We start from the raw sequence: 24,339 nt of genomic DNA, 5'->3' as shown, positions 1-24,339 counted from the left end.
ATCCCTTTGCCATCTTGCAGTATTTTGCTAAAATACAGTAACTTTCATCTTCATTATCAAAATGATCTTTAGGTTGATCAGCAAGTAACTGGCTAAGTACCAATTTTCAGATGCCAGTTACTGAATAGTTGGTCATTTCTCAGTGTCTTTGGATTCCAGCTCTATGTAAATAAGACAAATACATTGCTTAAGTCATAATTCTATAATGTTAACATGTCTGAAGACTGTTATTTTTCAGTGTTAATTGGTGTTTATGATTTCTAAACCCCTGTAACACTACACAAGCACCTTCAGAGGAAATATGTCATTTATGCAGCTTTTGTTTTCTTGCGCTCTGGTGCTAATTCCTTTTTGATGTTCTGAGTCATTTTTCCAGTAGGGAGCTTTGCAGATCAAAATCAGGCATGAAATTTTTCAGCTAACACATTCTAATTACTTACTTGCAAATTATCTCTTATTCTTCCGTACACATTTTAGAAACAGCAAATACTGTGAAGGATATGATCTGTGCTGAAATAATGCTGAAGCATTATTCCTATTGTCTCATCTGTAACACTTCTGTCTGTTCCCTAATGAGTTACAGAAATGTTAATGGCTTATAAGCAAAAAGTATTTGACAGGTGACCTTTATTGTGTCCTGTATTTCTTGTCTTAAGCAAACATGAACAGTTTCACTGATTGATTTAATCACGTGTGTCATTGGGTTTAACTTATTTCTGTTATTTACTGCTCTGCCAGTAGTCTTTTAGCGCTAAACATGATGGAGTTCTACGTGTTGTAAAATAGCTCTGCATAAGTAAGATTTGCATTCTTCAGCACAGGCATGATATGGCTTTGGCTCTTTGAGCCTGTTTATTTGGCCCTGAAGTTTTGTTGGAAATCGAAGGTACTACTTTGAAAAACAAGACTAAGAAAATCTCGTATGTGTGGTTCAGTAAAAGTCAAATAATACATTTTATCTGGAGAGGCGGTGGAGCTATAGGGTAGGACTGGGATATGGCTTGCTGCAGAAGTGAAGAATGACTTGTTTGAAAAGGCTCTGATGTGAAAAGTGGCCGTGTGAGTGTGCAGTGCAGTGAGGAACTTGTATACAGTTATGAATTCATTAAACAGTGGACATAAAAGTCTATAAATAGGGCTTTGGGAGGAGGGGGAGGTGTTTTACAAGAAGATATCCTCCTGGCTCTCCTGTGAGAGCTGAAAATAGCGTCTCTGTTTTAGCTGTCTGGAAACTGAGGCATGGACATGTGCCTGGCCAGGGACCATAAAGCAAGTAACATCGAAAGCCAGGACCAGAGAGGCAGCTTCTGTGCCTCTGTCAAGTGCTCCAGGCACAGAAGCAGGCAGTTTCCTAGCTCTTGAGGAAAAAACATTAAACCTTTCATGCCTTCATTCAGATGAATTGGCCAGGAGATCTTTAATGTTCTTCACCCAGCTCAGTTAGGACTTCTGCTTTTTGACAGTGATGTCTTTCACTACAGTTTTACAAAGGTGTGTTGTTTTCTCTCATTAATTCCTTAAATGACCTCTCAATTTTAGTTCCAGTGTAAAGGATTTCAGTACTTGTCTCCTGTCAACATTACAGTTTGCTTTCTGTCCTTCATTACTTCTGACAGTAGGAAATGGCAGCAGTTACAAATATCTTTCTGACAATAAACCAGCCAACAGTGGTGCTCTTGGTTCAGTGTTAAATTCAGCCATGCTTTTAGTATCTCTTGCTATAATGCTGAAGCTGCCGAATAGCTATACGTGGTTAGCATAGGAAAACAGAGGAGGTGTATTCACTGCTTCCTACCAACGGAAGCATATTTGGCTTTCATGCTTGATTCTCCAAACCCAAAGCAATCTAATAAATTTGGCTGTCCAAGCTAATTCTGATTCCTTTGTGATGTCTGTAAAATCACAGGATTCAGAAGTTAAGACCAAGCCCTGTGTTGCCAAAGGGCTGTTAACAGGAGAGTGAGGAAAATGTAAATAGCTACTCAGGAGGGAATAGAGAATGTAGCCACTACAGTCGCTGCCTTGAAATACGGATTTATCCTGTAATTGACACAAAGAACCTTCTCCCCTGCATCCTCCTGTATTTTTGCACCTTACAGTTCATGAATGCAAGGACAGATCCTTTTCGGGGTACTGCAAGATCCCCAAGATGAAGGAGGAGGTCTGGAGAGAGGCCATGAACATACATTCCTTCACAGCATGAGTTAGTGGAGGCTTCAAAGAATATAGAAACATCTGGTGCCCTGTACCCTCTTAAGGGCTTCCTTTTCCTTCTCCCACACCACATCTCTTCCCCACTCTTACACCTCCAAAACCCAACACCGTTAAAGCACTCACAACTTAATTGTTCTCCCTTAGTCTTACTGTCAGTAAAATGGGGATTGTGATCCTTCCTACTTTGTACAAGGCACACAAATAAGTGAGGGCAAACTCAAATGTCCAAGTAGTCTTTTAACTGTGAAATCTGAAATCGAAGTGGAATCTGCATTTATCCACATGCCAAATGTCACTTCACTGCAGACGTTTTATGAAGACTGAGAAATATCTTCTGATGTGGTTCTGTAGAAGCAGGAAAGAAGATTCAAAGGACTGGGTGGTACCCATAATAGTAGAGCTCATTTTTAAACAGACATTTTGAACTGTTCTGTGGTTTATCGCAATGGAGGTTTTCTCCTTTTTTCCCCTCCTTTGTACAAGTTTTAATTCCTTACCCCCTCTCCAGTTTTGAAATGTAGAGAGTAAAAATATAGGTACATTTGTAAAGTAAGTGGGAATTGAAGATGTTAATTATGTACACTTTTTAATGGTAAGTGAATGTATAGGAGGAATTCTTGGAGCTCTCTGTTCTGAGTTGTTAATATTTCACAAATGTTGCATTAAAAAATGACAAGCTTTTCTTTTTCTTTTGAAGCTGAACATCACGATCAAAATTATTTCCCAGCATTTATACAAATGGTGGCAGAATGGCTCAGGGATTAGGTGGAACAATTATAAACTCTTCTTTTGTCAGGATTTTGGGTTTGTTACCAGCAGGCTGGATCTAAAACCAAGTCTTCTCTTTGGAGCTATTTCCTGTTCTTAAGGGCTGTGAATACACATCACAAAACCCTCTGGTGTAACAAAGCCCATCAGCAGAGCAGTTGTCTTCACTGAGCCACAGCCCCCCCGTAGTCCTGTTCCCATCACTTGAAATCATGGACATTTTAGCTGAAGCGGGCCTGTTAGATCATCCAGTCTGTGGTAATACAGGATTTTTCCTTCAGGAGACAGCAGCCAGGAAAATGTTATGCGAGTGCTGCTTGTTTGATGTGTTTAGTGGATAAATGAAGGGCCTTATTCTTTGGGTGTCAGCCTGGTGCCTTCTGAAGTATTGCGTTCAGTCTCAACACGTACACGTGTGCTTGGCAAAGGCTTCTCCTGAGGAGAGCAAGCACCTTGGTCTTTGAGCATGCACCACTGTGCATACGTGAATGATAAAGCATTGAGGTGCCTGACAGCGTTACAAGCTGTGAGCTGGAGTTAGGTTTCAAGGGCAGCCAGTGTCGGAGGCCATGTGAAATGGGACAGTACGTCTGAAGTGTCTCCAGACACACAGACATTGACCTGTGGGTTATAAACGTCTGCGTGGGAGAGATCTGTGTTCTCTTGAAAGCTGTGCAGTTTCCTTTCTAAACCACCCACAGGTCCAATAAACCAGGGTACTGCTCTTCAGAAACAGTTTAAATGTGCATTAAAGGTGCCCTTTAAATAATAATAAATTCCAAGCTTTAGTTCTTCAGAATGGTAACTTACTACTGTAGCAGAGACAGATCTGGCATGCTGTCACTTCTCACTTCAACATGTGAATGTGTGCAATAAAGATGTGCTGCATAAAAAATAGATGACTGCTAGGAAAGGCTGTATATCAAGTAATAATAATTCAAGATTCCCTACCCCCCAGTATCCTTTCAAGTTTCTTCTTACCTCTTCTTATTATACTTTAACTGTATGTTTTTATTATAAAACTGCATTTGTTACTGTTACATACACCCTTTTAAACATCTGTTGTAGCTTTAGCAGTGTTGTATTGTGCTTCTCTGTTCTAAAACACAAAGATCAGCTTCCAGCATTAGACGTGCTGCTATTATGTGGTCAGTGTTTTGAGCTTCCGAACTGAATGAAATATGCGTTACTGGCATATGACAGCTGTTTTTTTCCTTTGGCTTTAGACTTATTTGTATTTAAGTAGGGTGTAAGATTAATAATTCAGAGCTATTGCCTGAATGTTGTGGTTTGAATTTAATGAACATGCTTGTTTGATCATGTCTTCAAAAACGAAATGAATAAAGAAGAGAGCTTTTTAAATGTCAATGAAATGTTTTCTCTCAAACCCATTCTTTTAATTTCTGTGAATGATCAAAGTGTTTAAATGGACATTTGTGAGTCATGATTTCTTGATGAGAAAGTAGAGCTAATAGCTGCTCGGTTAAAATGAATCCAGTAAAACAGTGAGGATGGGTGAGCTTATTGATGGTTCTCAGCGTACCGGGAGTTTTGCTGCTGGCTTCAGTGGTGCTACCCTGTCTCTCTGGAGTATTGAAGTGTTTTATGTTTTTAAGTACCAAAGTCAGACAAGTTTTACTGACTTCTCCCCCTTGCAGGCAGAGGAGAATGGAATTTGAACTATTAAAAAGAGATGCAACAAGGTTCATACCTAAGTCAAAACAAAAGAAGTTAATATTGATTGAAAGGGTTTTGTGCTAAAGGCACAGGGCTGCAAATCTGAATTGCTTTCTGTCTGCCTTAGAGTATGGACAGGAGATCAGAAGTGTTTGAGTTACTGTAAATGGACAGGCAAAGAGAAGTGTTTGAATTATTGTTAATTGGTGAATTGTCACTTGTATGTTAAACCAGCAAAAGAGTCTGTGATATTTTGACAAGTTTAGTGTTTCCATACAGCTTTTAACGAAGCAACAGTGCATGTTAGTTAATGCTTGTACAGTAATGATCTCAGGGTCTCTGCCTTGCCACCTTAGACTAGAGGCAGAAGTAGCAGTATGTCTGAAAACATAAGAAAGTAGTGTATTTAAAATATCCAAATTATCATGGCAATGAAACCACACTGCAAACCCAGTCAGAATTATTCTAGGCAGCGGTGTTTCACCCCTAAGTTATCAGGAATGTGTTTGCATCTTACCAGTCGTTTGAGGGGATCCTCAAATTACATAGTAATGAAGATTGTTTTACGCTTTGCTTTTAAACAGGGCAGAAAAGCTCCAGTTGCTTAACCACAGGCCTGTGACAGCAGTTGAAATACAGCTGGTAAGTAACAATGCTTCTGACTGTTCAGAGCTTAAATGAAAGCAGCTTTAACCTTGAAGATCAATTGAATAATTACTTTCTTATGGGCAGTGATTGAGTGCATCCCTTTATGCACATCTTTACATTCATGGCTGCAAATCCACTTTGCTTCCTCTCAGAGACCTCCTTAGAGACTTGCCTATCTTTCTCTCAGACAGATTCTCCACCTCTGTTTGCTTTAGTGTCACATACTGAAAATGCCCAGTGCAGTCATTAAAGGTTAGTTAGGGTATTACAACTAAGAATGTATTTAACCTGAGTCTTTTTTGCTGCTCCTCTGTAATCAAGTACTTGATTTTTTGACAGCTGTGATAACCTGATTGTTTTGATGGCAGGGTTTTATGTTACAGTAAAGCCAAACGCACTAAAAAGGATCAAGTAATGACTGATACGGACCTTTGAGCAGTGGCGCAGATTGAGAAATGGGTATAAACAGACTTTTGGATGGAAAATACCCATTGTCAATCTGTTAAGCACAATTCTGATGTAAAGAGGGACTGTTGCTAGATAGAAATAGTTAATTCTATTTTCTGAAGTATCTCCTTAGGAATACAAAATCCTGTGGTAATAGGTTATTATAATAAGGATATTCTTTTAGTAAATACCTCTTCCATTAAGAACATCTGTTTACAATCTTATTCTGAAACCAAACTGTGTAGCAACAGGATCATATTTTGCTGCAAAAAAGGGAAGGATTAGATAGGTACCAGTAGGACTATTTTTCTTTCGTAGCCAGGGAGTAGAAATTATAATGCTGAAGGCATCTCATAAAAGAGTGCTTCTAGCTGAGGAGTTAATACTGTGTTTTGTGATTCAGGAGATCAGTGTCAATCATCAGCCCAACCAAGAGCGTTAAGGCTTCATGAGTTTTGCTTAGGAAGTTAGTCAAAAGCGATGATATAGAGCCTGTCTCATACCTTTGTATATGCTGAGACAGAGAGTTATTATGTTCCCATATAGGCCATATATGGTCTATTTTCCCCTTCTTTCAATGCAGTGGTCTTTAGCTGCTTTCAGGTGACTCTCTGATTTTGTCTGTGTTTTCCCTCCCCTCCTCATTATCCTACCTTGTTTCTGATAATCTTACCTAGCCATAAAATACTGAAAATAGTTTTGTTCTTGTGTCACATTTGGAGTCCAGGAAGCGAGTGTAAGAAATTGGGCCTTTATATTGGAAATCAGGTTTCTGTGGAGTGTCGTGCTTTAGATATTCCAAGGTTTGTAATGTCAAGGTTAGGTAAAACTCATTGTTGAAACTTGCAGGATACAGATAAGAGATTTAATTTTGATGTGCATTACTGATATGTAACCCTTCTCTAAAGATGAGAAGCATCTTGTAATATTCATACATTTGAGGACTAACCTGAATTTGTATTGTCATGGAAGTATTAGGGATGCAGTTGCTTCTGTTCCATTGCGATACCCCTGTAATTGCCAGGGCAACTTTCTCCAAAACCAGTGTTACAGTAACCTAAGTTGACTGGACTGTTAGCGCTGTGTTAAATGAAGCCTCCCCAGGATTGCAATATGTTTACTCTTTCATCAAAGCACATAAAAGACTTTTGAGCGCAGTAACTGCTAGGAGACTGCAGGCCATTTTTGTTAGTGAAATACAGAGACTAGAAGCAAGGAAATAATTTTGCTGTTTGACTACTGTCTTGAATGATTTTGGGGTTTGGTAAGGACTGAGGAAAGAGACTGTAGCAGTGCAGCTTCTTTCGAACAAACAAACCCTGTCTTCTCTGAGCATCTTTGAGTATAAAATAATGCAGAGCAGTGGAGGCTACCAGTGTTTTCTTCTTTGATGTCAATAGGGAGAAGATTACCCATTCACATATTTCATGCAGGCAAGTCAATTCGCTGCAGTTGATGAATGACAGACAGCCTACAGAGAACTGAATACTAAGTCTGAAATCACCTTGATTCTCTTTTCATCAAACTTTCCCCTGCCACTGAAGAGCTTTGAGTCACTCCTGGAATTGAATCAGAAATACATGATGATGAAGACTTCTGACCACTTCATCTAACATAGGCAAATCAGTCTTAAAGGCTTTAAACAAAATGCCACACAAGCTGTATCTCTGTCTCTGACTTACTTTAATAGTTTTGATGTCTCAAACTTTTACTCAGTGCTGCCTGTCCACGGAACAGAGTCAGGTTTATGTGATAGGCTTTTAAGAGCTGATGTGAGAGGATAGTTATATTTACTACTGCTTGTTGCTTTTTTGCCTTCCCAGCTTTTTGTGGTTTTATTCCCTTCTATAAAATTATCTGTCTTTTGTTGCATGCAAACTATAAATCAGTTTTGCTAAAATCGTATTTAAGCTAAAAGGCAAATTTATGTTGTGATCTTTTGATCTCAAGTTCCTTTGTAAATCTTTATGCATAAATCACTGTAATTTCTCATATTTGTCTTCTCTGGACTGCATGTGAGGATTTATTTTCAAACAACAATAGCAACAAGAGGAGCATGAAATTCTAATTCATATCCCACAGGGTAAAACACTGTACACATTGCAGCTATCTTGACCTCCTGTTTTAATCTTTAACATATGTTGTTCCCAGCTCAGTGATTCAATTCACAAAGGAGGAACAACAAACAAAACAGTGGTGCTCATCTAACCATGACAGTGGGCCAGCTTTACTTAATGCTGAACCATGATGGGTTTGAAGATTAAACTTCATCTTTTCTAATGAACAAATTGCTCCACATTCTTCTCTCTGAATGGAAAAGTGGATTTCAATTCTGTGCTTTTGAAAGCTGGATTTCCATCTCAGAGGGCTTGGTACCACATCTTATGTGCTCTGCATAACCAGCCTGACAAATAGTCTTTTATTGTTGAATGAAAAATAGGAGTGTAAAATATCCTTCTGGAAATGAAAGACGTTAAGAGGATTTAATCATTTTACGTTCTCGACAATATATTTTGCTCCCCACTTTGCATACTTGGTTAATTATCTCTGAGGGACATTAATCCAATCATTCAGTCTTTACTTCTTTTCTATGTGCCTTTTTTTCTATGAGCATGTTCCTGCTGAACAATTTCAAATTACTGCTCAAAGGAGGAAATAGCAGTCATTTTCTCATAAAATACCTGTCTCCTACACTGGGGTTAAATTATGTGCTTGAGAGCTTTGGAAGGGATCAGACCCCTCTTTTTCACTGATTATTTTTTAAATAGAGCTTTTAGCTTAACATTCAACTAAACAATAGCTTTTAACCCACAGGTTGTTCTCTTCTGTGATGCTGAGGTTTGTTACCCATCAAATATTACTTATCCTTGAGACAGTTTCTCAGTTCTGAAAGAACTTTGCAGGGTTCTTTAGTGTGGCTTTATTTATGCTTCTTAATTAGCAGTGTATTGTCATGTTTCAAGAGGCTAAACATTAGCGATGAAAGCTGAAAAGGAGCACAGGGAGGATGGTGAAGTCTCTTATACTTAGCTTGTATTTGAGTAAGCAGAAAAGACAAGGGATGGCTGTAATTAGGGAAAGCATGTTCCTAAAATGATTGTCCTTGTTTCACTGGTAAAAAAGGAGCAAGTATGCATGTTTATATGTCTGTGTTCATGTTTTGTGCTTACACGTATATGTGGCACTACTAACATGCAGATTTGCACATTTATTTTAGGAACAAACATTTTAAGGCTTGGTAGTCAGGCGAGCCGGGCTTTTCTGATTTACCTGCTCCATAAATGAAGTCTTCAAAAGCTTCTGAAAAATAGCTTTCTGCCATGAGAATGTGTCAGCAGGTTTAATGGGACTTACTGCTTAATGGAATTCTATTACTGCATTCTGATTTGGTAATTATGGTTGTTTTGTTCCTGTGAGAAACTCATACATAGTGCTCCATTAAAAAAAGCTACTGTTAAAATGTGCAGCTGGGAAAGGCTGCGTGGTACTAAAATATTCCACATACACATTTGTTTAATAAGCCCAGCTCTGGTTCCCAGTAGCGGTTATGTTACTGTGCAAGGCATCTGCCAGTGTTTAATTCCACACTTGGCAAGTGATTTGTCTTTTCATTCTCATGTAGCAACATTCAGTGATGGATGTTGGATGCGTGTTTCATTTTGCTGTGTTAGGAAGCCCATCCATAGATGAATGTGGAGAGGAGAACAGAATTGGCATCCTTTCCTTGTTGTATTCTCCGTTTAATAAATGTTTGCCTCGTTTTAAGCTCTAAGTCCAGTGAAGTTAGCTGGACTCCTTGAGTGCTTGAAATTAAGTCAATACATAAGCTATGGCTTAACACTTGTAGCTATGAGGTACTTAAGCAGGTGGAAAATCAGTTATTAGACTTTTAAATACAGGTAGCAATGCTCTCAAAGGTGACCAGTACTGGGGCTTCAGCTGCCTTATGAGTATGTTGTGTATATTCCACAGTTCTGAAGATCTGGCTGTTCTTGTCAATACATTCATTGATAAAGTCAGAAGCAACTTTAGGTGCTCAGGCTTGAAAAGTATATCTTAGCTGCAGGGGGAACATGCCTCCCTTTTTTAGCTGTAAGGATTGTGTGCCGATGATTGGCAAAGTTTTCCCTTTTCCTTCTTTGTTTCCTTCTGTAGTTGTCTTGTAGATTATATTGTTTAGAGCATTAGCTGGAGGGGAAATGTCAAAATTGCTTAGTGTAATAATATATTGCAGTGATAGCTTAATAACTGTTACAAGTTTGAGTGAAATAAGAAGTCATAGAGGTCTGACTTGACTGAGTTGATCTTGACCACATAGTTCCATTTCCTAGCAAACACTGTGTATATGTATAAATGACATTGGTATGCTACAACATTTGCTACAAAAACACTGCAGTTATTTTGGGACAGTATAGACCTGAATGCTGAAAAGCTGTAACAGCTCAGGCATTATTTATTAGAAGCAGCAGCATAGCTGACATGGCTTACTGCCTGTCTCTTGTGTTCATTTCAAGCAAATCCTTGCTCTCCGCCCTGCGGAGACACGCTTGTCTTGCAGCACCTCATGCTGCAAGACAAGCATTTATCTGTAATAAGTGCTTTTTATCTATCAACTGTGTTAATATAACATTGTTCAATTCTGCTACTTGCGCAAATCCTGGCATCTTGCAAATTCACAGTTCAGTGGAGCTCTGATTGACAATACCCTACACTTAGCACATGGCATCATCTATGAGGATAATCTGTTTCCATTTGGTGCCTGTGGCACTGCCAATATAAACATCTTATGTCATACACTTATTAAAAACATTAGCATTTTTTGTTTTCCTTAGTATAAACTTTGCATTCCTGGCTGCTTGTGGTTTGAAGCTGTTGCTTGAGCACCGTCAGCCAATTGCAAGTTTGAGGTTAGCAAGGCTTTTTGATAGATTTTTTTTTTTTTTTTCATCTATTGGTAAGATTCTTGCTGGAAAAGCAGGTACTTGAATACATTTGTTTCTTTTTGCCTCCTAGGCTTTTTCATACACTTAATTTCTCTTCTGAGTATCATTATTTCCTAGTATTATCAATAGCAAAGGTATTTCATCTTATAAATCAGAAGACTCTGAACATCTGTTGAATCTAGAATAAGCTTCTGAGTGACCTTCTGTTTCCCTTGAGATCTGTTTTCCTTTTGGGCAGTTTCATTTGTCCCTATCTACATGCTCTCTGTGCTTAACTCTGTGTTTTTTCTTTTGGCATCCTGCTTTGCTGCTTCCTAATTGCTTATGTTTCCTAAGTCACTGCTCAGGCTGTTTCCCTGAGGAGTGAAAGAAATTGATTTTTATACTTATGAGTTTGAGCCTTTGAACTCTTGACTAGTATCACAGCAGAATAGTGCTGAAGCATCAACTGGAATAATAAGTTGTCCATCCTGCCTAATACAGAGTTTTGACTGTTGGTAGTTCCTGGTGTGGGAGCTGGTAGTGAGGATGCATGGCTCGGAGGCACCGAGAGGTGAGCCCCTGATGAGTTTGGTGTAGTAGTTTAAGGAATTACCACTTCCCTCTGGCAGAGGCTGTGGATCTGTCAACAGAAGGAAATTTGGAGCTACATTACCTACTCCTCAGTGCAATGTCTGGCATCTTTCTTTAAAGGTGCTTTTCACAACAGTTTAATGAGACATCAGCGTCAAAGCATCTGAAACATGTGAGGCTGTTTCCTTTCATCAACTTTCTGGTAAAGTATGGTTTCTTAAACTGTCACAGCAACCACCAGAGCTCATCTGTTGATGTCCTGAGTCGTATCTGCCATTTTGTCAGTCTTGCAGGCTTCTGTGTTCAGTCGGTACAAATGACACCAACATGGTTGTTCGTACTGGGAGCTGTGGTATTACTCATTTGGCACTGAGGAGCACATCAGAAGCAGTGACTAGACACTCATATAAGTGTCCTTAAATGCAGGAGTTGAGAGAGTTGATGCTGATCTAGAAATCACTCTCTGTTCTCTGTCTAAGTTCTGATTAAATCCTTGTGGCTACTGGCTACCTGAAGCAAGCACCTAAAGGAGGTGTTTGGAGGAGAAATGTAAAGGAGATATATATAGGGAGGGATAAAATTTAAATGGGGAAGAGGGTCTGACTTCATGTGATCCAATAAATCAAACCTAAACCAGGCAAGGGGCCATTTTTCTGAAGATCAGAAACCAGTGGGATGGTAATAAATGTGGGAGACATTGGCTACTAAGAGAAAAATCATCCTGCCTTAAGTGATATTGCCTGTCCAAAGGATGTGGGCTTTTTCTTTGTGCGGTTCCTGCTGCTATGGGACTGTAACCTTTCAAATTCAATGTAACAGTAATTAATAAGCCAGTCCAAAAATCAGGCTGATAATCTTCTACAGAACTTAATAGCATGGATCATCTACAGAGTAGTGGCTTTGTCAGCAGTGTTGGCAACGGGGAGTGTATGCACACACTGCAATGTGCTGGATTGTATATTGTTGATGCTCCAAGGTATGGTAGTCAAGCTGCTGAGATGATCACTTCCGAAATGCAGCCTAGCAGGCAATTACCTGATACCACTTCAGTAGCTGCAGCAGTTGCTTACACAGAAGGGTAATATTAGGAGAATTTTTAGTATATTTTAATGCACATTGTATAGTATAGCAGCTGGTGGTAATGAGAGCCAGCGCTGTTTTTCAAGCCAGGGTCCTACAGTAGTTCTTGAACTAACAGTACTTGGAAAGCCACTTCACAGAGAATTTCATCCTTTGGTCAGGATAGTCCCCAGAAACAGTCATTTGCAAATGGATATTCACTCTCTGCCTTTGCTACATGAGTGGATTCTAGTATCTGTGGGTAATGGCTGATGAAAGATGATCAGATTGTGCAAAGGGGGCTCATAGGACATCGAAGGGAAAAAAAAAAGTTAATTGAATATACCACTCTGCTTTTTACAAGGCAAAGATGTGTCTGAATAGCTGACAATTTATAGCCAGAACTGATTAAAACTGCATTGGCTTGGAATCATAATTTAATATAAATCACTGTGCTTCAAAGGACATTCTAAAGGACTTTGTATAAAAAAGAAAATCTCAAACCCCACAATCCTAATTGGTTTCATTTGCGTTTGAAGAGTTCTTTTGGCTTGCTTTTCCAGGCCTCTGACAAGCTTTTCCTTTTAACAGCTGCCTATAAATTAGGGCAGTTGTTTTAACTGGTAGCGGTGATATAAGAGTTCCCACAGCTCCACAGTGAGAGTAGGGTCCTAATTAATTGTAGGGAATTTTACTGTTGATTCGTGACAGCGTGTTTTGTGTTGCTCAAAGCTTTTATATGCCTTTATCTTCAGGAATCTCACAATCTAAGCACATTCCAATAAAGTATAGCTGCTTAGGATGAAATGGTTTCTTTTATGGCCTGATTGCTTATAGTCTAGGTGCAGGATAAGATAGAAAGGTTCAGTTAACCACTCTCTGTCATCTCATTTCAGTTTATACATGAAAGCACTGGAACTTAGGAAAACCAGCCTGGAAGGCAGGTTTGCACGTGAGCTAAATGAAAAGCCTGACTCAAGATATGGACGTGTACCAATGAGAGAGGCTTTAGAAGAAACCAGGGAGGAAAGTCTGTTCTGAGTGTGTCGTTCTGCTTGCTGTAAAACAAGCAGGGTCTCATTATGGAGTGCCAAGTGTAGTAGTTTACAGTGGAGCTCTTCTGTCTCTGTTTTTGAATATTGTAAGAGTTCCACTTTGTAAAATGCTTTGGCAATCAGCTCAGACTATGTCTTGCATCCATTAAGAATTCTCTTTCCCAATTAGTTGAATCCTTCTGTTTGGATTCAGAACAAGGAAGGAAGTATGGATTTAATGATTACAATACATTGCTTTTTTAACCTGCAGATGGTAGAAGAAAGCGAGGAAAGGCTCACAGAGGAGCAGATTGAGTCACTTCTCCAGACAGTCACCAGTATTCTTCCAGGGGATCCTGAAGAACAACAGAGAGACTCAGCAATGGCAACTGAAGACAAAAGTGACCAAGCTTAGGGGGCATCTAGACCAAAGCTGGCAACGATTTCAGCAGAAGAGAACCAGCTAATATTTTTCTGGTTTTTACTTGATACCAGTTTCATCTTGTATTTTACAATGATGTCCAATACATTACAATTTTTGACTTGGAGGTGATGAGGGAACCAATTGTTTACCAGAAAGCATGAAAAAGGACACTATTGTTTTGGCATTTTGTCATAAACAGGGATGGCAATAACTGAGTTTGTAATGTCTGAGAAATTATGGGGCACAGAATCTGAAGCTTTTGTATTTTTTCCATTACCCGTGTAACAGCTGTACATTTGAATAGGCTCATGTACAGCTGGCACTGTTTTAATTATCACAGCAGTGCTAAAATTATAATTGCTTTCATATGTTTTTGAATTGCTCAACTGGTTTTCAGAATGCATTCTACAATACAAAGCCAACTTGTGGAGCTGTTTGTGAAGAGGGCTCTTTTCAGTGACCGGAACAGGGAATAATGTACAAAAACTGCTTGGTATCTATCCAGACAATTTCATGTAGGCTGTTGGCATCGTGGAAGTGAGAAGATCTGTTGGAAGGGTAGCTGTTCTCAAGTATATCTGGCATTTCTTGATTAAAGAATTATCCAGATCATCAGCTAAATAAATGTATTGCCATCATAATCAGCTGCATTGGACCAGTTTATGGCAGCTGAGGCTCTGGACTCAGATGTTAAGGCTCTTAGTAATACAAACAGAAGAGCATTTAGGTGAGGTGTATAATTTCCCTTCAAACGTTTGTTTCAATAGTTATATATAGACAAGTCACAGTCTTGTTAACATGCTTGTGACCATGAAATAAGTGAATGAGTCAACACTGGAGTCCTAATCTGGTTTGGAAGAGTGGGAATCAGTCAAAGTTAAAGCAGAATTTTCTGTGTACTGAGCTTTTGTCTGACTGAAGATTTCAGAATCAAGTATTTAATGTTGAAAGCATAGATGATTATAATAAATCATTTGGGTAGTATACATATATATATACACAAAGTCATGAGTTATACATGGCACTGGTTTTATACGATGACTGCAGACCATTCTTTTATAATTATGACGTACTGGAAATAGAAGTAAAGCTTAAAGTGTATCCTGGGAATTTTAAATCTTATAGACAAGATATAAGAGTTTGGATCAGGGTATCTGACTGCTTTGCTTCTGTCATGCTCTTATTTTGTGGTTTTAGACAAAGAATTTATGCTTTCTAAGCTGTGTGTGAACGGGAGAGATAACTTCCAGTGTCTGGGGGATTTACGACACACATTGCCACGGTATTTTAGGTTGCTTTGATATTTGGAGAGGAGTAAATAATTGGAAAATATATTTGTTACCTCTTAAAGATAATTTATCTGAAACGCATTCCAAGGCTGGAGACTGAAGCTACATTTTGACTGGGGAAGTGTATTAGGATTAGAGGGAAAAGTGGCGAGTTTTATGATACATCATTATGCGTTTTTCTCTCTAAATGTGCAGCAAAACAAAAGAGATAAGTAGATCAGAGCACACACTGACGTGCAGTTAATTCCAGAATTAGCATTTTTACCCGTAGCAGTCATGGTTTGACATGCTCTGGCCTTGGGCTGCAAGTGTTTACATTTTTAGCTGTCTTCTTCTAAAATGAAGTTACTGAAGCACGTTCTAAGCTTACAAAAAGCAGATGGAAGCAGATTGCAAGCGTCTTTAGCCAGCAAGAATATGTTAACAGATCTCTGAAGCTGGATGTTCCATCTTGGGAATTGCTGATTTGTTATCAGGGTGGATTTTTGCCAGCATCCATGTTGTCCTCTGCTCTGTGTGTGTTGTACAAGATACAAGAACTTGCTGTTGTATTTAACCTTGTCATCAAAATCAGTTCCAGATGGATACATGTATTAAACTTGTGCAAATGCATGGGCAGCTCTTTCAGGCTCAGTTCAGGTACGTAAACCCTAAGTTCCCTATAAATGCAATTCTAAGTAACATTTGAGGGGTTCTGGGATTTTGACATCTGCATTACATCAAGAAATCATTTTTAAGTGTACTGTATTCTCTGATCCTGTAAGTGCAGGTGAGGAACTGCTGCGGTGCTGAGAGCAGGTTCATGTTGTGCTGTTTACCCTAAGGTGTGTTTTTTGGAAAGCCAAGACTCAGAAATGGTTTAGGGAAAGCAAATGTCTCACCTTGCTTATGTGATACCGTCTTTCCAGTGTCCTGTGTCTTACATGACAGATCTGCCTCTCTCCCAGGGCTGCTTTTTGTTAACTAATCAGTTACCTAACACAATAAATATACTCTTCTAATTCTTTTGAAGGAGAGAAGATGGCATGAAGAGATGGTGGCCTTCTGATGTGTCACGGGTACAAGAAAGCATACATGTGTATTGGGCACTTCAAAGCTTGGTCCCTAGTATCAAGAACAGAGGGGCAGGGTACTCCTCACTTTCTGATATTTAAGAAGCGCGTAGTGCTTTTAGCTTTCTCATTCTTACATGTTACTCACGTTTATTGCATGTTTGGCTCTTGGCTCATTGATAGCTCTGCTTAGGGCAGCTCCTGTGCTCTCAGCACTGCTCTGAGAGAAAGAGGGAATGAGCTGCCAGAATTCCTCTCCCGTTTCGATACTTCAAAATAGCCAGGGTTCCTCTTCTCATAAATTGAAGCCCAAGAAGGGCAGCTTGCCCTAGGCTTTGTTTGGCAGCCCTTGCTGGAAAAGTTTTTATTAGAGCATTTGTTTTATGGGAGGAGAAGGAGCTCCTACCTGGCTGTGCGCGGGAGCTGGGAAATGGATACACTGGGAACAGAAATGTCCATGGGGAATCTTGCGGAAGATCCAGGAAATCCCTACCAATGAGCCAAGCAGCTTTGGTGGTGGTCAGACCATGGCAGGGCTGTATAGGGGGCTGCTGCCCACCACTGAAGTGCAGAATTTGACAAGCTCTCCTTGTCTCGCAGGGAGCAAAAGGCATTTTATTTCTGTCTGTGTGGTGTGTTCACTAGGTAAAGGTGTGTGGTCTTCATTAGAGAAGGCAAACCCCCAACATTTGGAGGTTTGGCTTGCTTCTGAAGCAGGATTTCTGCTGAAGCATGCCTTTAAACAACATTGAAGCAGGACATTGGAGTGGCATTCAAGCCTAATGTCTCAGTGTGCTGAAGGAGTTAAGCAACATCTACAGAGTGTCTAAAAGTGTTTATACAGATGTTTTTAAGGAGGTTCTGTCATAAACAGCTCTGTAGATAACTTTACTTACTAAAGGCTCTCCTGGTCATAGACAAGCTCTTGCTTTAGAGGTTGACCAAGCCAGGCTGGTTTGCACCATTTGAGAATCATGCCCTAAAATGATAAACCAGCCACATCAGAGTACATGAGCGGTGGATGCCTGCACTGCTGTAATCATGGCAGACCCTGACACAGGACGAATAATCAATCTGGACATGTTTTTGAAGCTGTTACACCACAGAAGAAATAAGAAATGGAACTAGAACACAGCCGAGTTGTAGCAGAGCAGTCAGCACATGTCCTGGAGCAAATTCCTGCTGGTCCCAGACCTATCTTGGAGGCTGCCTCGGGGGAGCTGCAGGCTGCTTGAGTCATACTTTGCTCTTCATCCCCCTGGAAATGTGTTTCTCCCACCTGATGGTTGAAGGGGAAAGACCTGGTTGACCCTGTGTGAGTGGGGAGGTTGAACTGCGTGATCTCCAACCTCAGTGTTGCTGGCTGGCTGGTTTCCCTCCCACTATGCACTTGGAATGTTTTCGGTTGCTTGCTCAGCACAGAGGCAAAGGCTGCTCTCCTGAAGATCTGAGAGGCAGCAAGTTGGGGGTTTCTCCTTTGTCCCCTTTCCTGTTCGTGCCCAGTGGCCTCTTTGCTGGTGGGTGCTTTGGGGCTCTGGCACGGTGCAAATACTTCATTTCTGGGCTGTGACAAAGGGAAAGGGGCAGTCTTGGCAGGATGGCAGCAGGGGTTTATGTGGTGCCTGTCATTTTGTCAGTTGCTGGAGCCTGAAGTCGGAGTTTCTGAAGTTGCTCTGTGTTAGTGGTGCGTCCTGCACATTGCAGCTACGGCAGTGAGTTGAGTCTGTTCCAGATGAGGATCCTGTACTGTAAAGGATGTGTCCCAGGATGCTGCTGGGATAAGATGATCTTTCAGTGTGATCTTAATAACAATTTTCTCTTGAGTTTTGCTTAATGCTATTCCACAGGCCAGATTAATCCACAGAGCCTCTTCACTGCCTTATGGTTGACCTGAGATACAGAACCATTCACTCACTCCTGCTGGCTGTGCTCAGCCCCTCGAGTCAAGCCACGGGTGAGTTAACCCAGCCGCAACTGAGGTTATCCTGGTTTTGAAATGTCCAAATCTCCCTGTACTGCATTGTCTATGACTACATATTTTACTGCCTCTGCCTCCCTAGGGTGGCAGCTCTGCCATGGCAATGCACAAACAGCACGTTCTGCATCCCAGAGAATGCTTCGCTTCTAGGCATGGAAGCTGCTTCTCTGCGCTTGGACACAGGCTTCAAAAGCACCAGTCTTGACAGGGAAGCTACTGTTGTTGAGTGACTTCTGAAATGCTTTGGGCTTTGGCAGGGGGAGGGGAGTTGGAGGTGCCTGTATGCACCTCAGCCCGGCTGAGGTGGGGCTTTTCCCACTTTTCTTGCTTCATTTTCCATCTGCTACCCATAACCAGCCTATTCCAGCCTGTTCCTGCTACCAGTTCCCAGAGCAAGGGGATGCCAGGCTCTTCCAAAAGACAGACTGCAGAAGAGGCAGGAAGATCTTTCATGCCTGAAAACTTGTTGGCTTCTTTGCTTGTAGCACTTGGTCTAGATAACAGAGAGCATCTTCCCCCATGAGCTTTGCCTCACTGATACACTGAGCATGTGTGGTTATGAAATGCTCCTGTAATCAAGAAGGACTTATGGCAGTATCTCGGTTGACTCCTCTCCAGCACAGGCAGATGATGCTCACAAGGTAACCACCCCACAGAAATACAGCCTTACATTAAATGTGAGTGACAGCCATTGTCCTTTCCGGGTGACACGCTGATCAGGCAGGCACGAACACTCAGCTCCTGCTGTTCCCAAAGGTCAGTTCTTTCGCCTTGGAGATGTATTTCCTTCCCTGCAGATGGGCAGTGCTGGGGTGGAAGATGCAGAGCGAGGAGGTGGTGTGGCAGGATGGATGGTGTCTGTCTGGAGGGTTACGTAGTGCCTTTGGAGCTGGGATCAGTCAGCAAATGCCAGCTCTGCCACTGGCCTGTGGCCTTAGGGAGGTTGTTTCTCTTCTCTCTTCTCTCTGTCTCAGGGCTTGCAGCCAGGCTGGCACCAGGAGCGCTGCCCAAGGCCTTGTTCAGTCCTTTTGTGCATCCTGACAGGTAAAGGAGTCTTTTTTACTAGGAGCTAGGAGCTGAGGAGAGGCTGCAGCCCTCAGCTTTCCCTGTGCTTTGAAACCAGCATGTGGGTGCCCATAATGCTGCTGTAATGTGCTCCTGTCCCACTGGACATGCGGGTGTCCGCTGTGCTGCTCCCAGCCCCGACAGGACCGTGTACTTGCGTATCTGTGAACGCTTGGAGGTCGTTACAGGGAGTCGAGTTAGGAATTGCACAGGACGAGTTGTTGCCAGACATCACAGCCTTGCACCCCTGGGAGTTACCCCACCGCGAAGGCATGTCCTGCGTATGCTGCACACGGTTCCCTTCGCTTGCAGCAGAGGTAAGGGGGAGCTGAACTGCGAGGAGATGACTTTGTAATGAAAACATCTGTGCTCTTGAATTGGGCACAAGATCAAATCGGAGGATGGGGCCGAGCCGTGGAGCCAAAGGGAAGGGTTCCCTTGCGGGTGGGCTGCCAAGCACCGGCATGCCGGCATCGCTGGGCGGGTGGCTGTGTCCCTTCAGCAGGGACAGGTCATGCTTTGCAGAGCAGCGGTTTAAGTTATTTAATGGCAATCAGAGGGTGAGGTTTATGCAGGAAATCTGAACTACACAGGTTCTTCTTGGGTTTAAAACGCAATGGTGGGAGCAGATCCTGAGCTGGCATATGTAGACTTTGCTCTCCTGACAGATACATGTGCGGGAGCATCCTGTGGCTCAAGGAAAACGTGGAGAGGGCAGTGCCTGGTGTTATCCCAGTGAGAGTGTGCAAAAGGCCACATGGGGACACCAAACCTGGCCTTTCTGCATCAGCAAGGTGTTAGTGTCATTAGGCAAGACCGAAGTTGTGTCCCGAAGTGAATGCCATGGTAGAGCTGATGTTGGGGACATGGGAGGAGTGGGGCAGGGAGCAGGCAGCTGGAAAGCCACCAAGAGATGAATGAGTTTTGAGCATCAACATGAGCATCGCATCTCTTCCTTGCCCGTGAGAGCGATGCCTTCATCTGGGTGGTGACATCCTGCCCTAAGGACACTGCTTCCTCACCACCGGTTTGATAACCCAATGCTCCCAATGCTACGCTGTGAAATCAGGGATTGGGATCCCTGTTCCTGGGTGCTAGCCTCTAAAAGGGGAGGAGGCTTAGGTCAAGGCAAGCAGGGAACTAGTTCTCCTTGAGATATTAAAGCTCTTTAAAATACTCCAACAGCAGCTTGGATGCATCCAGCCCCCTCACACTCCCCCAGATGAGCCCAGGGGATCTCTATAAAGAAGCCCAAAGTACCCTTTAAAACCATGATATTTTATAACCTTCCCACAGAGAGGAAGGTCACGTTAGCCCCCTTTCCAAAGGGCTGCTCTATGGGGGCACAGGTTGGGTTCTGGCCAGCATCCTGGAGGGAGGCGATGGCGGCATTGTTTAGGTTGGAGCTGCTGAAGACATTGACAGAGAAAATGTTTTGTGTTCCCACAGAAAGAATCCTGCTGCAAAGCTTTTACTGAGCGAAAAGAAAGGCTTGTGCTGAAAAAGAGACAGAGCTGCAGCCAGAGCACAACTGAAATGCAGCGCGCAGTTAGGAAACAGTTCAAGGCCCAAGAACTTTTGCTTGCCACAGGCAGGAGTCTCTGTGCACGTTTGCTTGAATTCATTTCCCTCTGCATTAAGGATCTTTCTTTTATTAACTTTAATACTTATAGAAACAACCATCAAAGGTAGCAGAGAGGCTGTTCAGCTTTAAAGATAATTAGAATAAAGCTGGCCTGAGAACCAGCCAAGTGGGGTGAGAGAATGTCTGAGAAGAGATGGGGAAGCCAGAAGTCATGGGCAAGGATCTGATGCACACAGTGAAGCTGGGAAGGGAGCTGTGGGAGCGCTCAGGGATGCTGCAAACAGTCCCAACAGGACCAAGTGCTTTCAGGAGCTGTGGCGGGTGTTAAGGAGCATCCTCTGGTCAGCTCTTCGCCAGCATCTCTGCCACATCCAGCCTGGGGAGGCAGAGGGGTGATGCTTCACAGGAGCATGGGAGGGTGGCAGAGGCGGCATAGGTGCCCTCGGTCCCCTCAGATGAGCTTCAGCACCGAGCACAAAGGCTCGCTGTGGTTTAAAGCCCTTTTTTGTGTATGGCACCCCTTGTCCTCCTCCTAAGGAGCAGCTTCACTGCCCGACTGCTGCTTGCAATTAGTGCTCAGCCCTGTGGGGCTCCTGCTCGGTGCCTGCTGGGCTGCGAGAGAGGAGCTGGCAGGAACCACCCGGCCTTCGCTTTATAGGGCCAGGCAGAAACTTCATTGCTCATTGACAACAAAACAACCCCCAAAAGCTGCACTCCAACCCCCTCAAACCTGCTGTTTGCATGACAAGCCCTCCGCCTCTCACCCCTAAACAGATGCCCCATCGGGGTGGTGATGTTTAACAGGAGCTGGGGCAGCTGTGGGGCCATGGAGCAGGGCTTTAACCTGGAATATCAGTGCAGGAGGAAGTGGATGAGCCCAAACCGTCAGTCCCAGCTGGAAACAAGTAACCAAGCATCTTCACACTGCTCCCATCAGAGTCGCACCTTGCCCCGTGTTGGTCCCTGGGGGCTCTTGTGTTGCTGGATGTCAGTTCGGGGAAGCAAATCCCTTTTGTCACAGACCAGATGCTGGCAAGTAAAAGGCATCCCAAAATAGACGGCCTGAGCAGTTGAAATTCCAGCTCAGTGGTGAGCGGGGGGGGGGGGGGGGGGGGGGGGTTCTGCTTCCCCACCTCTTCCCACACTTTATCCATGCATGTATTTTTATATCTAGTGGAAGTTAACCCCGGGGCCGTGCCAAAGGCTTTACAAACGCGCTCTGTTGGGCTAGAGGGATTTTGCTGGGTCTAAAAGGACTTTCAGGGGCTTTGCCACAGCAAAACCTGTGCTGCCTGTCCAGAGGAGAGCATCAGCTGAGATGAACCCAGGGTCTTTTATCAGTGGCAGAGCCGAGAGGGTTCATTGCCTGACTCAGACTGCTGTTTCTTTGTTATTTAGATGTGTTCAGCTATCTGACGGGCTCGGGATGGACAGGGATACACAGCAGGACATGGTGAGCTCCAAAATGCCCCAGTGGGCAGAAAGCAGGTGGGGTTTGGGGGAAACCTGCAGCACAAACACCTTGATGCCTCCCCGGTCCCCATCCTGATGCGCTGGGCACCTGGTGTCCCTTTTGTCCCATGGGGAAAGTGGTTGGGGCCACCACGGTGGGGCTCCCATCCCTGGCCGCTTGGCTGCCCCTGCTCCTCCATCCCAGGCCAGCTCCATCCCAGCCGCTTCCCAGCCTCACTGGCTACAGCATCAAGTGTCCATTCTCTACTTAGCATCTCCAGACGTGCTTCATCTGCAAAGACTTTGTTTTCCCCTTTTGTATTGTTGATGGGTTTCCTGAGAAAAGGCTGTGGCCAAAGGCTTCCAGGGATGCAGCAGCCCGAGGGTGGCTGTGAGGGGGGGGGGAAGGAAGCACTGAAAACACCCACTCAAAACCTGTTGGGATCCAAGTGCTTCCTCCCAGCAGGTTTGCTCCTTCAACGTCTATCAAAGCCCATAGAACCCCCCAGGCGCTGCTGCTCTGAGCTGCCCACACCTCGGCATCCATGAGTGGGAAATGGGCCGTTTCAGGCCAAATTAAACATCTTCCCTTTTCCTGTGCAGTGTCCTGTCCCTGCGTGTGGGCTCCGCACAAAGTTGCCTCTTTCCCAAGCCCTGTGGGGCTGCTCTGAGTGGGGCAGGACAGCCTGCCCGTGTGCCACCACCTCACCAGAGCGCTGCAGTGTTGCACTGGAAATGCCCCTAAAATGTTCCTTGTGCATCCACATGGAACTCATCCCCGCGTGGGGCTGTCCCATCCATGCCGGGTGTCCGCAGCGGGATCGTTGCTGCCCATCTTGAAAACCAGCAGGTTTGGTGGGATGAGATGGGGTGAGCAGCAGATGAGTGGTCAATGTTATGCTGGTAGAACACAGTTGATCCTGTTCGGGCTTGCTGCATGGGGCTGATGTGCTTTGGGCTGCTTGGGAGGGGTTCTTGGCTGATAAGGACCACTGGGATGGTGAGGATGAGCAGCTGCTGCTGGTTTAGGCACTTTCCTTGTGTACAGATGCCAGGAGTGGCTCCAAAGGTGAATCCAGGCCTGGACTGTGCTGCTGCTGGATTGGGAAGGGGGAATGCGTGCGAAGAAATGCCCAGGGCAAGGAATGCACTAACCCGACTTCTGTCCCAGGTAACCCGCAGCGTCTCACTGGGATTCATCAGGGCAATGGAGAGTGAGGTCAGACCATGGGTCCCAGCCCGTCTCTAGCACTCAGCGTACCGAGAAAGCCTGCGATTCAGCCCCAAAACCTGCAGTTTATTCTACAGATGCTGCTTCCTCATGATTTAACCTCTCAAAGCTACGGCTGCTGCTCCGGGTGCTGGGTTTTGGGCTTTTCCCAGCCTTTTTCCTGGCCTTTTGCACCTCTGGGAGCTGGAGCCTTCCCTCCAGTGCCAGCTGAGCTGGTTGTATCAGGACAGCAGCGGAGGCTCTAAGGAAAGCCATAAATATTGTGGGGCTGGTGATGAAGCAGGGAGCTGGCAGGAGCAGAAGGACAGGCAGAGGGAGGCTGCGGATCCTGCCTATTTGCTGGGGCCTCAGCAGAGCCCAATAGTTAATCATTAAAATATGCTTATATGTAACTAATCTCTGCAGGACAATGAACTGAGGAATTATTTAATGCTATTTAAATGGGTCATAGCAGTCACTATAATAAGTGTGCCTCGAGCCAATGGGAGCTATCAGGCTCCTATAAAAGCGGGTGGGGAAGAAATAGCAGCTGGTAGGAAGAGATTGCGGAAGATCCCATGCGTGTCCTGAGCTGCCTCTCCGAGCCCTCCCGACCTGCCTGAAACCAGGCTCCGGGCTGAGCCCTTCTTCAAACACTGCTGATCCCACTGGGGTCAGTGGCTGCAGTGGGAGGGACGGGGTCCGCCCGGAGCCAGCACTCGCTGCCGTTCAGCACGGCCCATGGGGACCAGCATCGCTTATTTAAGGCTAAAAAGGTGAACTTCAGCAGTGCTGTGAGTTGGGGGTTGCACCGCTGGGGCGGGGGTGAGAGGGATGCTCTTCTATAGGGCTGGTTTTGGTGAAACCCCATTCGGGTTTGCACGTTTGGAGATGTGGTGGTGTTATCGAGGCGTTATCGAG

The 24,339-nt window shown here is 43.7% G+C and overlaps 2 protein-coding genes across 5 annotated transcripts in view; both read left to right on the top strand.

The window, feature by feature from the left end:
• Nucleotides 1-15,688, top strand: part of CRCP (CGRP receptor component) — a 33,420-nt gene extending 17,732 nt beyond the window's left edge. For 2 of the 3 annotated variants that reach the window (XM_065694551.1, XM_065694552.1), the window contains exons 5-6: nucleotides 5,244-5,301; nucleotides 13,635-15,688. In XM_065694551.1, coding sequence (XP_065550623.1) covers nucleotides 5,244-5,301; nucleotides 13,635-13,778 — 202 coding nt within the window. In that variant the 3' untranslated portion in view covers nucleotides 13,779-15,688. Of the gene's footprint in view, nucleotides 1-5,243; nucleotides 5,302-7,154; nucleotides 7,188-13,634 lie in introns of all 3 variants that reach the window. The other variant, XM_065694550.1, reaches the window with a different exon arrangement.
• Nucleotides 15,689-23,952: 8,264 nt separating this feature from the next.
• The window catches only part of TPST1 (tyrosylprotein sulfotransferase 1), a 44,092-nt gene continuing 43,705 nt past the window's right edge, over nucleotides 23,953-24,339 (top strand). For both annotated transcript variants that reach the window (XR_010615909.1, XR_010615907.1), the window contains exon 1: nucleotides 23,953-24,194. The gene's annotated coding sequence lies outside the window, so the exon portion shown is untranslated. The remainder of the gene's footprint in view (nucleotides 24,195-24,339) is intronic.

Source organism: Lathamus discolor, chromosome 14 (assembly GCF_037157495.1).
Source record: "Lathamus discolor isolate bLatDis1 chromosome 14, bLatDis1.hap1, whole genome shotgun sequence".
In the NCBI taxonomy this organism is placed as follows: domain Eukaryota; kingdom Metazoa; phylum Chordata; class Aves; order Psittaciformes; family Psittacidae; genus Lathamus; species Lathamus discolor.
This window is presented reverse-complemented; position numbering and strand designations above follow the sequence as displayed.